At 41.3% G+C, this 14,419-nt stretch overlaps 1 protein-coding gene across 1 annotated transcript in view; it reads left to right on the forward strand.

Annotated features, from left to right (window-relative positions):
* ANGPT1 (angiopoietin 1) overlaps nt 1–14,419 on the forward strand; it is a 198,477-nt gene that overhangs the window by 101,593 nt on the left and 82,465 nt on the right. The window contains exon 4 of the mRNA XM_068396654.1: nt 11,944–12,176. Within this exon, the coding sequence (XP_068252755.1) occupies nt 11,944–12,176 (233 nt within the window). The remainder of the gene's footprint in view (nt 1–11,943; nt 12,177–14,419) is intronic.

A 14,419-nucleotide genomic window follows, 5' to 3' on the forward strand; every position in this document is an offset into this window, starting at 1 on the left:
TTCAGCCATCTCAAAATTAAGTAGTTCACCTAAACTGTGTATGTGGGCTCTCCCTGCAGTCCATGGAGAGAGTAGGCATGTGCAGGAGGCAGTTCATTCTTCATATTTTACAAACCTATTTCAATTTGGGTTTAACCCAAGCATTGGTTAAGTATATCAATACTTGTATTTTTATCTGCTGCAACCTGGTTAGCAACAAGATTTTATTGACTGCTCAAGAGACTGAGACTCGTGTACTTAACAATCTGAATTTATTTATCTTAGCAATGTGTCAGGGTGTAAAGGCTTCATGTCAGTAAACAAATAAGTTTTACTTAAGTTCACCTTTGACTTGGCTGACTTTATGATGAAATGGTCTGAGACATGACAAAATGGTCTGCCTTGGTTTTTCAGAAGAAAAGGAGGGATATGTTAAAAGGCACATTTTATACCCAGTTGTTTCTCTCAGAAGTACAGTTGTATGTGGATTAATGAAAAAGCACACAGAGTTTTATCTTGTAATGAAGCAAGAACCTGGCATATGCTGTCCACTTTCTGTTACTCTTTCCTTGGGAGTGATAAAATTAGGGAGAGGGCATTGTTATGATTACACTTAAATATGGATCATCAGCTCCTGTATCATCATCTACTCCTAACAAAGAACTGTGTAATCTTGGCCTTGTAGGTCCTGATCCTGAAACCGATTATTTGTGTGTCAGGTTCACTATGGGACAAATCTTGGTGATCTCAGCAAATATTAGGTTTCTGGACATGCCAATGATTTTAGCTTGCTTAACTTTAAATAATAATTATAGGTTACCCGTCAGGCTATGTTCGGTAGTTGTTTGCAGTTAAAATGTCTTCATTCCTCTCTATATCACTTTCACATCAATAAAATAACAAAACCTCCTTTTATCCCCACTGCCTACATGGACTGTAAGCTTTTTTGGAAAGGGCCTTTCTTTTGCATAGGTATATACCACAGTGAGAACGAGTGTAGGAACTATTATCATCACAAAAATAATCAAAACGGTGTGCTGTGGGCAGATCGTTTCCTTCTCTGTGATAAAATTTCCTCTATATAAAGTAAAAATAATGATCTTAATCACTTTCAAAGAACTGGATTTTGGATGAAAGTAGTGCAAAATCTTATAGTAATAATAATAACCGATTGCTGATGTACTACAGTAACTTGTATATTATCCTTAAATAAATTGAACACTGCATATAAACACGGGACTAATGCATGTTCTTTAAACTAGAAATATATCTATTATTGACCTTTCTCTTTATTTCCTGCCTCTGCTGGGAAGAGTGGCCAATTTTTTTCTTTTTATCTCACTGAAGTGAAAGATATTCCATGGCATGAGTAGAGTCACATTTGCCCCAGAATCATGTTTCTATTGACTGCTCTCATGCCATAAATAATTAGGTTTGTGGGTTCCCACCCACTATAATGTAAATGGTGGTTTCTTCCATTGCAATTTTTTCTCCCACAAGAACTTTCTAAAAACTATTTTGATTTATTCTTGAAAGATTTCCCTGCTTTAGTGCCTTTACGAGCCCCCTTTTTTTTTCCAGTGTACCAGCTGCATTTAACTTATTGTGTGCCATTTCTTTCAACATGCAAGTGTGAAAACAAATTTTATTGACCCAAATGAAAAAAATGAGGGAAAATATAATGGAATTCTGGATCTTCCAGCAATAAATAGTGGAAGCTAAATTTAAACATAAAATCCAGCTTGGATTTGCAGACAAACTAGATTAACACGTTCAGTACAAAAACAATTGTATCCTATGAAAGGTGAGGGCTCAAGAACAATTCTTGAATTTCCATCTGACTGTGTGAAAGATGAGGAAACACAATATGTCTATTTGAAGGTTTTGGATATACTAAAAAGATAAATCCAAATTTTTGACTTCATTTTCGTGATTTCAAGGGAATTATCTTGTCACTGATATAAAAATAAGCTTACTGATGCTAAGTGGCCAATTACTTTACTGGCCTTGAGAAATATGGAGACACATATTTTTCTATTTCCTTAAACTGATCAGACAATATCAGACCACCAAAGTAAGTAAGTATAAGTGGTCAGCACCTAACAATACAGGGAAAATTTTGCTCATGTAAAAGCAAGTACAAAGAAGCTGTCTCAATGAGAAAATATCATTCTTGCAGTCAAAAATAAGCATTTAAATCCTTTACCTGTTTGTCTTCGCATACATACATAATAAAAGAGAACCACATGCATACAGACAAAGAATTTTTTTCTAGTGTGACATTACTTGTCTTACTTATTGAATAGCTCAACAAAGTAAGTGCTTTTATCTGTATTTTTAATAAATCCAGATTTTTTAAAAGATTATTTTAATGCGAAAGATGTCCATCTCTAAGATCTGGTCTATATCCTGTTCTCACATGTCTAAACTGAGGCCTCTGAAAACAAAGACAAAAAAAAAATCTCTTAAATTGCCATGGTCTGGAATGGATTAGTGAATAAACTACCTACCTTATAAGGCAGATTGTCTAAACCAGACTTTCCTTCCTCCCCAGAGAGTTACCAGAGTGCTTTCTATATGTTCTACTTCATCACCTTTCAAAATGACAGCAGCTTTCACTGGAAGTCATTCTTTGACTTCTGTATGGGCCTTCTACCCTCTCCAGTGTTATCAGAGGGCTTTTTCTGAATCAGCTGGACACAGAACAGTTGCACTGAGGCATCCCACTGGCTTATATCCTGACAAACTTAACACATCATTTGTATGGTTGAAAATAGATTCCTAGCCTTGCCAAGATCACCCTTGCCAGGGTAGACACTGAACATAGTTAACCTTTAGGAAAATTAAGTTTGTCTGAGTTTGGAGGGTGTGTGTGTGTTTGTTTTTAGTTTGTCTTCTAGATAATGACTCCAAAGAGTCATTGTCCAGTGGATAATATTGGTATTTATCCATGTTAACAATATTTGTTTCTTCACAACTTCATTCTCTTCCCCAAATGCCTGATTTGTTTCCCCAAATTGAAGGCTACAGTTATAAAAACCACATATACATATATGTATGTGCTTGTGTACATAAATATATATGTATATATATGATGCTTCTGGTGAATGATGATTTATTTTTATTGTGAGTATTTCAGTTCCCATGAAGGCTTCATCTGTCTAGGTCAGTAATGTTTTCAAACATATAGGAATTTTGAATATAGTAAATGTATAGGAATTACAAATGTATAGGAAACATATACAGTAAAACTACTGTAAAAAAAAATCAAGTCATTACATCATACCCATACCATTTTACTGGAAAGTCTTATAAAAGAATGTTATATAACAATTTCAGTCAGCTTTTACAGATTGTTGGATTAATTGGTATAGAGACAGCCTTCTTTTTGTTTTCTTTAATATTTTATGTCAGCAATACTCATTAATGAAAACTAGTAGAAATATTTTCATTTTAGGTCTGTCTTCATAATGCCTTTTTAAAAAATTGAGAAAATATCTTCAACAGGCACTCAGCAAAATTATTTCTTTGTGGTCTTTGTCTATTAGAAATTGTGTGATGTCACAAGGAAAAAGAGAGAACAGAGTGATCTCACAACCCTTAAAAAAATAAAATTAAATATCTTTGTAATTGGTTTCAACCTGTTTCAAGATTTTTTTATGAGGTTTCTAGCACTTTTTTTTTTAATTTAAATGAGCTATAAATATGAATGTAACAATGCAAATGAAAAATTCTGGCCACATTGGAGTTCAGGGCCGTAAGAGCAGCTTTTTTGCGCTGTTTAAGGATTTCTTCCTTTTGGAACAGGCCAGTCCAGAAATCCCCAATCTATGTGAAGTTTTTGCTTTTGTTCATTTGGAGCTTTAACCAAAGGTTTTTCATTGATTTTTAGTAAAACACAATGAATGTTTTGGATTTCTCCCAGGAACATAGGAAGTGGTCTTATCCTGAGGACTTATTCTTATCTGATGTAGATTTATGGATATAGAAAGGTTATTGCATATATGCATATGCATTCCTTAAAATAACTTAGTTTTGCAGTTTATAATAACAGGACTTTTAATCTACATAGAAAACTGTAAAGGAACCAAGTGCTGTGACACTCCCATCTTTCTACCACATGTTGTTAACACACTACTCATAAATATTAGGAGATATTATTACTAAAGCCATAAAACATCTGCTTGCTGTCTGTCTCTGTAGATGCCAAACTGGGAAGCTCTAAACATTCTTCCTTCTTGCTGACATGGCCAGTGTTGATACAAATAAGACTGTCATCACCATGGGTTCATTTACTGTGGTCTTAGGCTATGGTGGGAAACAAATAATGAAATACACAAATTGTGGCTGTCAAAGGCTCTTTCTTTGCATGAAATCATTCAGATATGGAAATCATTTAGATGTGCACACACAGATAGGAAGTTGTGGAATTAGCAAAATGCCCTGTACTGTACTAAGATATGGACAAAGATAAAGGGAACTTTTTTTGTCTTTACTTACCTTTTAACTATAAAGCGATATTCTGGCTTCAAGAATGGCATCTTCTCTTACATTGACAATATACAACATTTTCAATGGACTGTAAGATGTCAGACTGGGATGCCGTCATACCTAGCACCCATTCTATCACAGACTGTGCCCAGGACCCACCTTGTTCTTATCCAGACTGCATTGATATAACTTATAGTGTATCAGAAAAGTTAAAACCTACAATCAAAATGAGCATTTCAATGATTTCCATGAAAAAGTGCACAGAACAGATAAAATTCACATAGAATTTTTTTTAACAGTATTTTATGACTAAAACCTGTCCCTTCAGAATATTTTCAACCACTTCTGCCTAACTAAACTAATTAGTCTGACCTTCTGCATAACAAAGCTCAAGACTTTCACATAAATATTCTCAAAAAAATCCATATAAGTCTAGAGTATAAAGGCATCGTGTTTAATGTCAGAGTTCAAGTGATGAAAAAAGTCAGCTACAGGTCTGATAAGGTGTTAAAATAATTTATTGTCTTTGGCTTCAAAATATGTACTTTGTTTCAGATTGAAACTTTGTCATGTGATTCCAGTCCACTGAATCTTGTTATGCTTTCTTTACTAATTCATGAGCATTTTAGAATGAGATATCATATTCCCCTTTGCATTTGGGACCCCACAAAAAAACATTTTCCCTTCCCATCTTTATTTTTTCCCCTCTTTATCCAGATGCTTCTGTTTTTCACAGAACTAAATATGCTGATATTACAAAGTATATTTTCTCCTATATCTTTATAAGTAAGTCCAACATTTATAACATTTCAGAAAAAGAGATTTGCTGCTTGGTTTCTTTTCTTAAAAAAAAAAAAAAAAGAAAAATTTTTATATTACTGTAGCTTGTACAGCAAATCCAGGGCCTGAATTTAATCTTTGTATTGTTATCATTTGTAACAGCTCATATTAAGGCTCCGTGATATCTAGTAGGAACAACTCCATATGGATTTTATTACATTCTTCGGTTAGGTTAAATGACCTGAAATTATGCAGGCATTTTGCCACTGATCTATTATCCAGAAGTAAAAACAAAGGTGGAGGAAGAGTGCAAATAAATAATACTAAGACTGACTTGAACAGGAAGCAGTTTGCTGGCAAGTTTGTAACCACCAGTTGGTTTATGGGCATGAGAAACACCTCTTTTGGAGTATACAGTAGAATTACTGAACAGAAAGCAGCAGAGGGATTGAATTAATTTCTTTATCTAATATTAATAAAATCTTTCTGCTAAACTCCCACCACAGCATCAAAGCACTGGCCTGAAAAAAGTTCCTGTTCACTGTTGACAGATATTAGCTCTCCTTTATGTCTACAACTCCTCTATTCTATCTGACATGCCTTTCACAGAATCACAGAATCACAGAATGTTAGGGATTGGAAGGGACCTCGAAAGATCATCTAGTCCAATCCCCCTGCCGGAGCAGGATTGCCTAGACCATATCACACAGGAACGCATCCAGGCAGGTTTTGAATGTCTCCAGAGAAGGAGACTCCACAACCTCTCTGGGCAGCCTGTTCCAGTGTTCAGTCACCCTTACAGTAAAGAAGTTTTTCCTCAAATTTAAGTGGAACCTCCTGTGCTCCAGCTTGCACCCATTGCCCCTTGTCCTGTCAAGGGATGTCACTGAGAAGAGCCTGGCTCCATCCTCATCACACTTGCCCTTTACATATTTATAAACATTAATGAGGTCACCCCTCAGTCTCCTCTTCTCCAAGCTAAAGAGACCCAGCTCCCTCAGCCTCTCCTCATAAGGGAGATGTTCCACTCCCTTAATCATCTTCGTGGCTCTGCGCTGGACTCTCTCTAGCAGTTCCCTGTCCTTCTTGAACTGAGGGGCCCAGAACTGGACACAATACTCCAGATGCGGCCTCAGCAGGGCAGAGTAGAGGGGGAGGAGAACCTCTCTCGACCTGCTAATCACACCCCTTCTAATCCACCCCAGGATGCCATTGGCCTTCTTGGCCACAAGGGCACACTGCTGGCTCATGGTCATCCTGCTGTCCACTAGGACCCCCAGGTCCCTTTCCCCTACGCTGGTCTCCAACAGCTCTGTCCCCAACTTGTACTGGTACATGGGGTTGTTCTTGTCCAGATGCAGGACTCTACACTTGCCCTTGTTATATTTCATTAAATTTCTCCCCGCCCAACTCTCCAGCCTGTCCAGGTCTCTCTGAATGGCTGCGCAGCCTTCCGGCATCTCAACCACTCCTCCCAGTTTTGTGTCATCAGCGAACTTGCTGACAGCGCACTCTAATCCCTCATCCAAGTCATTAATGAATATATTGAATAGAACTTGTCCCAGAACCGACCCTTGCGGAACTCCGCTAGACACAGACCTCCGACTGGACTCTGTCCCATTGACCACCACTCTGGCTTCTTTCCTTCAGCAAGTTTACAATCCACCTCACTACCCGATCATCCAGACCACACTTCCCCAGTTTAGCTGCGAGGATGCTGTGGGAGACCGTGTCAAACGCTTTACTGAAATCGAGATAGACCACATCCACAGCTTTACCATCATCTATCCACTGGGTTACATCCTCATAAAAGGCTATCAAGTTGGTTGAGCATGACTTCCCCTTGGTGAAGCCATGCTGAGTGCCCCTAATGATCCCCCTATCCTTGATGTGCCTAGAGACAGCACCAAGAACAAGTTGTTCCATCACCTTTCCGGGGATGGAGGTGAGGCTGACCGGTCTCTTGTTACCCGGGTCCTCCTTCTTGCCCTTTTTGAAGACTGGAGTGACATTCGCTTTCCTCCAGTCCTCAGGCACCTCTCCCGTTGCCCACGACTTAGCAAAGATGATGGAGAGTGGCCTAGCAATGACTTCCGCCAGCTCCCTCAGCACCCATGGGTGCATCCCATCAGGGCCCATGGATTTATGGACGTCCAGATTGCTTAATTGGTCCCTGACCCAGCCCTCATCTACCAAGACAGATTCCTCCTCTATCCTGACTTCTTCGGAGGCCGCAGGGGTCCGGGGCTCCTCAGGACAGCCTCCAGCAGTATAGACAGAGGCAAAGAAGGCATTCAGTAACTCCACCTTCTTTTTATCTTCTGTCTCCAGGACCCCCACCTCATTCATCAGTGGGCCTACATTGCCTCTAGTGTTGGCTTTACCTGCAATGTATTTGAAGAAGTCCTTTCTGTTGTCCTTGACCTCTCTTGCAAGGTTTAATTCCAAGGAGGCCTTAGCTTTCCTAGTTGCCTCCCTACATCCTCTGACAACAGACTTCTATTCCTCCCAAGTGGCCAGCCCCTCCTTCCATGATCTGTACACCTTCTTCTTCCACTTGAGTTTGCCCAGCAGTTCCCTGTTTAACCATGCAGGTCTCCTGGTACCCTTCCTTGACTTCCTACCTGTTGGGATGCTATGATCTTGAGCTCGGAAGAAGCAGTCCTTGAATGCTAACCAACTATCTTGGGCCCCCTTACCTTCTAGTACCCTGTCCCATGGGATTTCCCCTAGCAATTGCTTGAAAAGGCCAAAGTTGGCCCTCCTGAAGTTCAGGGTTGTGATTCTGCTAGCTATTCTGGTCCTGCCACATGAGATCCTGAACTCTACCATCTCATGGTCACTACAAGCAAGGCTGCCCTCAACCTTCACCGCTTCAATCAGACCCTCCTTGTTAGTGAGGATAAGATCCAGCAGCGCTCCTCTCCTAGTTGGCTCATCCACCATTTGCATCAGAAAGTTATCATCAACGCACTGGAGGAACCTGCTGGATTGGGGATGGCTGGCTGAGTAGGCCTCCCAGCAAATATCAGGGTAGTTGAAATCCCCCACAACAACCAGGCCCTGTAATTGTGAGACTGCTCTCAGCTGCCTGTAGAAGGCCTCATCACCCTCCTCATCCTGATCCGGTGGCCTGTAATAGACACCCACAACAGTATCACCCCTGCCAGCCTGCCCCTTAATTCGCACCCACAAACTCTCAACTCGCTCCTGATCTGCCCCTGGATAGAACTCAATACATTCTAGCTGCTCACTCACAGAAAGAGCAACTCCACCACCTCTCCTTAGTGGCCTGTCTTTCCTGAACAGGACATAGCCATCCATGACCACATTCCAGTCATGCGAGGCATCCCACCAAGTCTCTGTAATTGCCACTAAATCATAGCCCCCCCGACCGAACATGGATTTCTAACTCCTCCTGCTTATTCCCCATGCTGCGTGCATTGGTGTACAGGCATTTCAGGGATCGAGCTGGGCACACCGATTTCACCCCAGGGGGATGGGAGGCCTCCTGGTCTACCTCAACACTAGAGCGTTGCCCCAGTGGTGCAAGCCCAGCTACTACCCCATCCCCCTTCGAATCTAGTTTAAAGGTCTCCGAATGAGCCCTGCTAATTCCTGTCCCAGAACCCTTTTGCCCTGTCACGGTTTAAAGCTGGGCTAGCTATTAACCAGGTGGCAGATGCTCTCTGTTAACCCTGTCCCCCCCCCCCCCCAAGGGAAAGGGAAAGGGAAAAGGGAGAGAGACTTATGGGTTGAAAAGTTAAAACAGTTTTAATAAACTATAATAATGAAAAAAAGAGTATAATAGTAATAATAGAAATAATCAAATATATACAAAACCAAGACTGAGAGCTTGGAAATCCTCCTCAGGCAGAGTTGCTCCCCCCAGCATGGACAGAGGGGAAAATGCAGTAGCTCCCCCCAGCACGGGCAGAGGGGAAAATGCAGTAGCTCCCACTGCCATCACACCTGCAGGCTTTTAACTGGAAACTGGCAAAGCTGGTACCAATCAGTGGGAGACAGGAGGGCCCCTCCCTCCTGGGCCCCACCTCCAGGAGGCAGTGGGTTAGTGATAAATAGGAAAGTGAGAATGACGTGTGTGGGATGGAATACCTCGTTGGTCAATCTTGGGTCACCTGCCCTGTCTGCTCCCCCCTGCAGCTGCGACCCCCCTTTGGCTCTTCACTCGTAAGCAGTGAGGAATTTAGCAGTGACCTTGGTTTCTCTAAGACTAAATGGCCTGGTTTGGGCCAAACCAGGACATGCCCCTACGACATAAACCTTTCCCATGTATCACTGTCACGCCTGTTGTCTTATAAAACCAGCCATTATCAAAGAACTCAAAGCCCTGCCTGTAGCACCAGTCTCCTAGCCAGGCATTAATAGAGAGAATCCTACTGTTCCATCCCACTTCATCACCTGAAAATGGAAGGAGGGAGGAGAAAACAACTTGTGCTCCAGACTCTTTCACCAACCGTCCTAGGGCCTTGTAGTCTTTCTTCATCCCCCTCAGACTATGGGATGCAGCTTCTTCCCCACCTGTCTGGAAGATCAGCAGGGGGTAGTAGTCTGTGGCCTTCACCAGGTTGGGGAGTTGCCTGGTGATATCCCTGATTCGGGCTCCAGGTAGGCTGCAGACCTCCCTGTGATGGGGGTCAGCTCTGCATATTGGGCCCTCAGATCCCTTTAGGAAGGAGTCTCCAACCACTAAAACTCTTCTCTTCTTCCTTGTGGAGGAGGTAGCTATACGCCTGTCAGGTTTTTCTGACTGTGGTGGGACCTCTGATATAGGTTGCCTCTCTACCACATCCCCATTGGACCGGCTGTATTCCACTAGGGCTTCATATCTATTGCTCAGAGGCAGCTGTGGAGGCAAGGCAGGCAAGGAGGGCACTCGCCTTTTGCCACGGCCATAGACTTGCCTCCACTCACTCCTCTCCTCTAGGTTATCGTTTTCCACCTGAGAGGGGCAGAGTACAGGGGTCCCTCGATCCTGGGAGCTCTCCTGCAGGTGCTCCCATTTTTGTTGCAGGGAGGGCAGAGCCTGGCTCCACCAGTCTATCTCCATTTCAGCCTCCCGAATGCTCCTAAGCCTTTCTACTTCGGCTTGAAGCCTTTCAACCTGGCTTTGCAGCTGTGCCGCTCGGCCGAGCAGATCATCTACTTGCTCACAGCGCACACAGCCCCCTGACACCACAGAGACGGTGTAGCATTCCCTGCAGCCCGCAACCTGCACCATCGCCTCCTTCCGTGGGAGCTCTGTCTGGGTTCCCACATCCATTTTGGTCTTCTTCCGCCGGGTAGATACCATTGTTCTTCCACTGAACTGGGAAATACCTGTTGGTGCCACCCCTGGTTCACAGCTCCTTGGTACCTTCCTCACCTTGTGCACTGGGAGGGAGTCAGTGCCCTCCCCAACAAGCTGCAAACAACTGCAGCCTCTCCTGCCCTAGGACACACTCAGTCACTGCTGACTCACACAGTTACAGCTGAGTCTCCCACTCCCCTCTGACTAGTCCCTGCCCTCCAGGAGGTTTTTTATCACCCGATAACAGGGGGTGGAGCGTTTAAATCGCCCGCGGTGCCTCCACGGTGCCTCCGGCTACGCCCCCTCCTCTCCTGATTCGTTGCCGGGAACCTCTGGGTCCGGGGTCAGGAGGAAGCAGCTTGGGGCTGATGCTCGCGGGGGGCTCAGGGGGGGGCCAGAGTACGAAAAACCGCCCGGTTAAGCCCGATGTCGCCCTCGCCCCCGCACTAACCTCAAGTCGCTGCCGCCGCTTTTGCTGCTGCCGCCGCTTTCGCTGCTGCCGCTGCTGTCAGCTTGATCTTTGTAAATTGTACACTTCTGACTCAGGACAGAGAAGATACTAGGAAAAGAATATTATTCTGGAGAATGTTTTTCCATACATGTGTAAAATTATTTATAAAAATTGATGTAAACAGGTTGCGTAGTATGATGCCCAACAGTTTTCTATCCGAGGAGCCATTTACGGAACTAGAAAAGGCAAGGGGGGGAATATCTACAAGGACTCAAGGAAAACAAGGGAATCCTACCTTAAAACACAAACTTCTGATTTATCTTTTGGGGAAATAGTAATATTCTTAATGTGAAAGCAGATACCACTCATCTTGTGCACAATTCCTTTCCCAGCTTCACAGGCCACATCAAATGGTACTTTTATTCTGGGTTCCATACCCCTATGGTACTCCATAGATCCTGATGCTTATCTTCCATTCAGTGGTAAGATGCTTTACAAATTCTTCCTTAGTTTACCCCTGATTTTTTTCTCTTATCATGTTGACCCATCCATACTACCAATGATGTCCTCTTCAATGCCCTGCTCTTCTCCCTTCTTTGCCTACCTTAGGCTTTTCTGCCTGAACTTCTATATACAAATGTGTTACTGGCCCTATGCTTGAGCACTTGGGTGAGCGTAACAACTAGATATGCAGTTTCATGTACTTTACTCTAAGCATTACACCATGCAAACATCACAAAATAGAACCTTAGCAGTTATATTTGGCTCCTTGATAGAAGAAATCAATGGGCTGAATTAGTAGATGTGACATTTTTAGTATAAATGATTTATGTACTGAATTCTATGGTGAAAAATGAAATAGTTCTGTTTTCTGCATTAATAAATATGTTGGCATGAAAAAATATCTACTAATTATTTTATTTCATTTTAGTTTACTTGAGCACAGAATTTTAGAAATGGAAGAAAGGCATAAAGAGGAGCTGGACACTTTGAAAGAGGAAAAAGAAACTCTACAAAGCTTGGTCACACGACAAAACTACATAATCCAGGAACTAGAGAAGCAGTTAAACAAGGCAACAAGCAATAACAGTGTCCTGCAGAAACAACAGCTTGAATTGATGGATACAGTTCACACTCTGATCACCCTCTGTTCCAAGGAAGGAGGTAAGAAAGTAGCATTATAAGACATTAGAAGTACTAGGAAATTTCTTCTGAAGTAAGTCCTGAATTTTTAGGAAGGAGAACTTAATGAGTTTATTGCAAGAAAGAAAAGGACATTATAATCGAGGACAAAAGAACTGATGAGAACCCACAAATCAAATAAGGCTCAGACGGTGCTGAGTCTGACCCTTTTACTAACGGCCATTTTTGATTTTTTGAATTTAATATCGTTGAGTTGTTATACTTTGACCATAGCTGATGTAGACCATAATTCCATTGACTTCACATTAGCAATACTGATTTGTTCCTCTGAGCATCTCTCTCCTCTGCTGGGAGTAATCCAACAAACCGTGGATGTTAACTTTAGAGATCCCTATATCTAATTTACTCCAGACTTCCTTTACAACCAATGGAGAGAACAAGGTACTAAACAAAGGAAAGTAACCCAGAATTTTGCACATATATATGGGTTGTAATTGATGAACTTGGATGTGGGCATTTATGGTGCTGTAGACATCAAAAAAATTAATTTATTCTCTTGAATGAGATTTTATTTATAATAATGGATCATTTTACTTCCTTCTGCCTTGCTGGTTTTTCTTTATTTTTTTCTGGGTGCATTAGGCACACTACAAACGCAAAAGATAGAAACAACATCTTTTGAAAGAAGAGGTTGACAAAGACTCTACGACAATTCTCCTCAAGTCTGCCTTTTTTAGTAAATAGGTTTCTTACAGAGACTGGGAAAGAAATTCAGGTAGGATTTCAATTTTCAAATACTAAAGACAATGCAGAATGCCTCTGAAAAGAAATTCCTTTCATCAGAACTGGTCAAGGGAGATAGGTGAATGAAGACCACTGCAAAGAATGGAAATGGGACACAGGAAAGAACAAATTAGTAACTACAAAAAATAAGGCAAAGTCATACAGAATGGAGGTAAGAAGAAAAGCAAGGGAGAATACAAGAGAAAAGGTATATGCTAAGAATAACAGCTAAAAGGGGATTAACAGCTGTGCTTGGTATGGCATGCAGAGGATTAAAAATACTGGGGGAAATAAAGTTGAAGAAAGAAAATAATATCCATCTGGGAAGAAGCCATCAAAACCCTTCTGAGAAAGGGTACAACTCAGAGAGAAACTGTAGATGTGTAAATTGTGCTAGTCATTCAGTGAGTGTGGAAGCATGTATGAAAGAGGTCTATACAAGGTTAAGTACCAGCAGTCCGAAGAGCCCAGCATATTTGCTCATTGTAATTCTGGACGTCTAAGTGCCATAAATTATCTAAAAAACAAAAAGCAAAACCCAAACAAAACCCCCAAACGACAACCCCATCCCCCAATCAAAACCTTGTCACCTGCATCATTATTCAATACTCCATTTAAGGCAGAAGGACATATTAGATCATTCAAACTATTCAGCTCAAGGCAGTGTGGGTTTGCTCTCTACTATATATTCCCATGCAACTTGTGTGGCTTAAATCTGAACCGCTCCAGTGATGAGGATTGTATCTCTTCCTTTGGAAGTGTTGCATACTCTCGCCTGTGTTGATAGACTACTTTTTTTAAAAAAACTTTTTTCCCCCTCATGTTCATTCTAAATGTTCCCTTCTGCTTATTCTGTTGTACTGTTCCCCAGCATTTTGAATTAAATAACATTCTTCATAGGAGGCTGTTCTCATATCAGGAGAGAAACATTGTGATGCAATGCAAATCTTTTATTGTGTTTTACAGTCTTTTGGCAATGAAACCTGGCAAAGCTGTGTTCAGAGTGTCCTAATAGAGCTCAGGAGTACTTCAAAATTAATATCAAAATGAAAGATATATTATTCCTATACAAAGATATACTGTAAGTTCTTTTTGAGGTTAGAAGCAGATTTTCTAATAATTTTGAATTTGATTCAAAGTAAAAAAAAAAACAACTAAACCAACATATTTCCTAAATTTAGTTTCCTCAGCTGCTTCTAATAAAAACTTTGAGTGAGGATTACAGAAGTGAATGTTTAAAATTGGGCTCCTGGGTACAAATCCAGGTGCATGAAAACATGAACTTTCAACAGGTTTTTTTTTTGCTTCTGAGGAAGTGTGGAAGCAAAAGATGTTCAGCACAGTTAAATGCCTAAATATAATTTTAATAGCCTCACTCAAACTCTTGATTTTGGGCTCCATTAACTTTTGTATTAACATGTTCAGAATTTTCCTTGGATACCTTTTTTTATTTAAAGAGAATAATTTAAAGAGAAATAATT

This window comes from Nyctibius grandis, chromosome 3 (assembly GCF_013368605.1).
Source record: "Nyctibius grandis isolate bNycGra1 chromosome 3, bNycGra1.pri, whole genome shotgun sequence".
NCBI classification, from domain to species: Eukaryota; Metazoa; Chordata; class Aves; order Nyctibiiformes; family Nyctibiidae; genus Nyctibius; species Nyctibius grandis.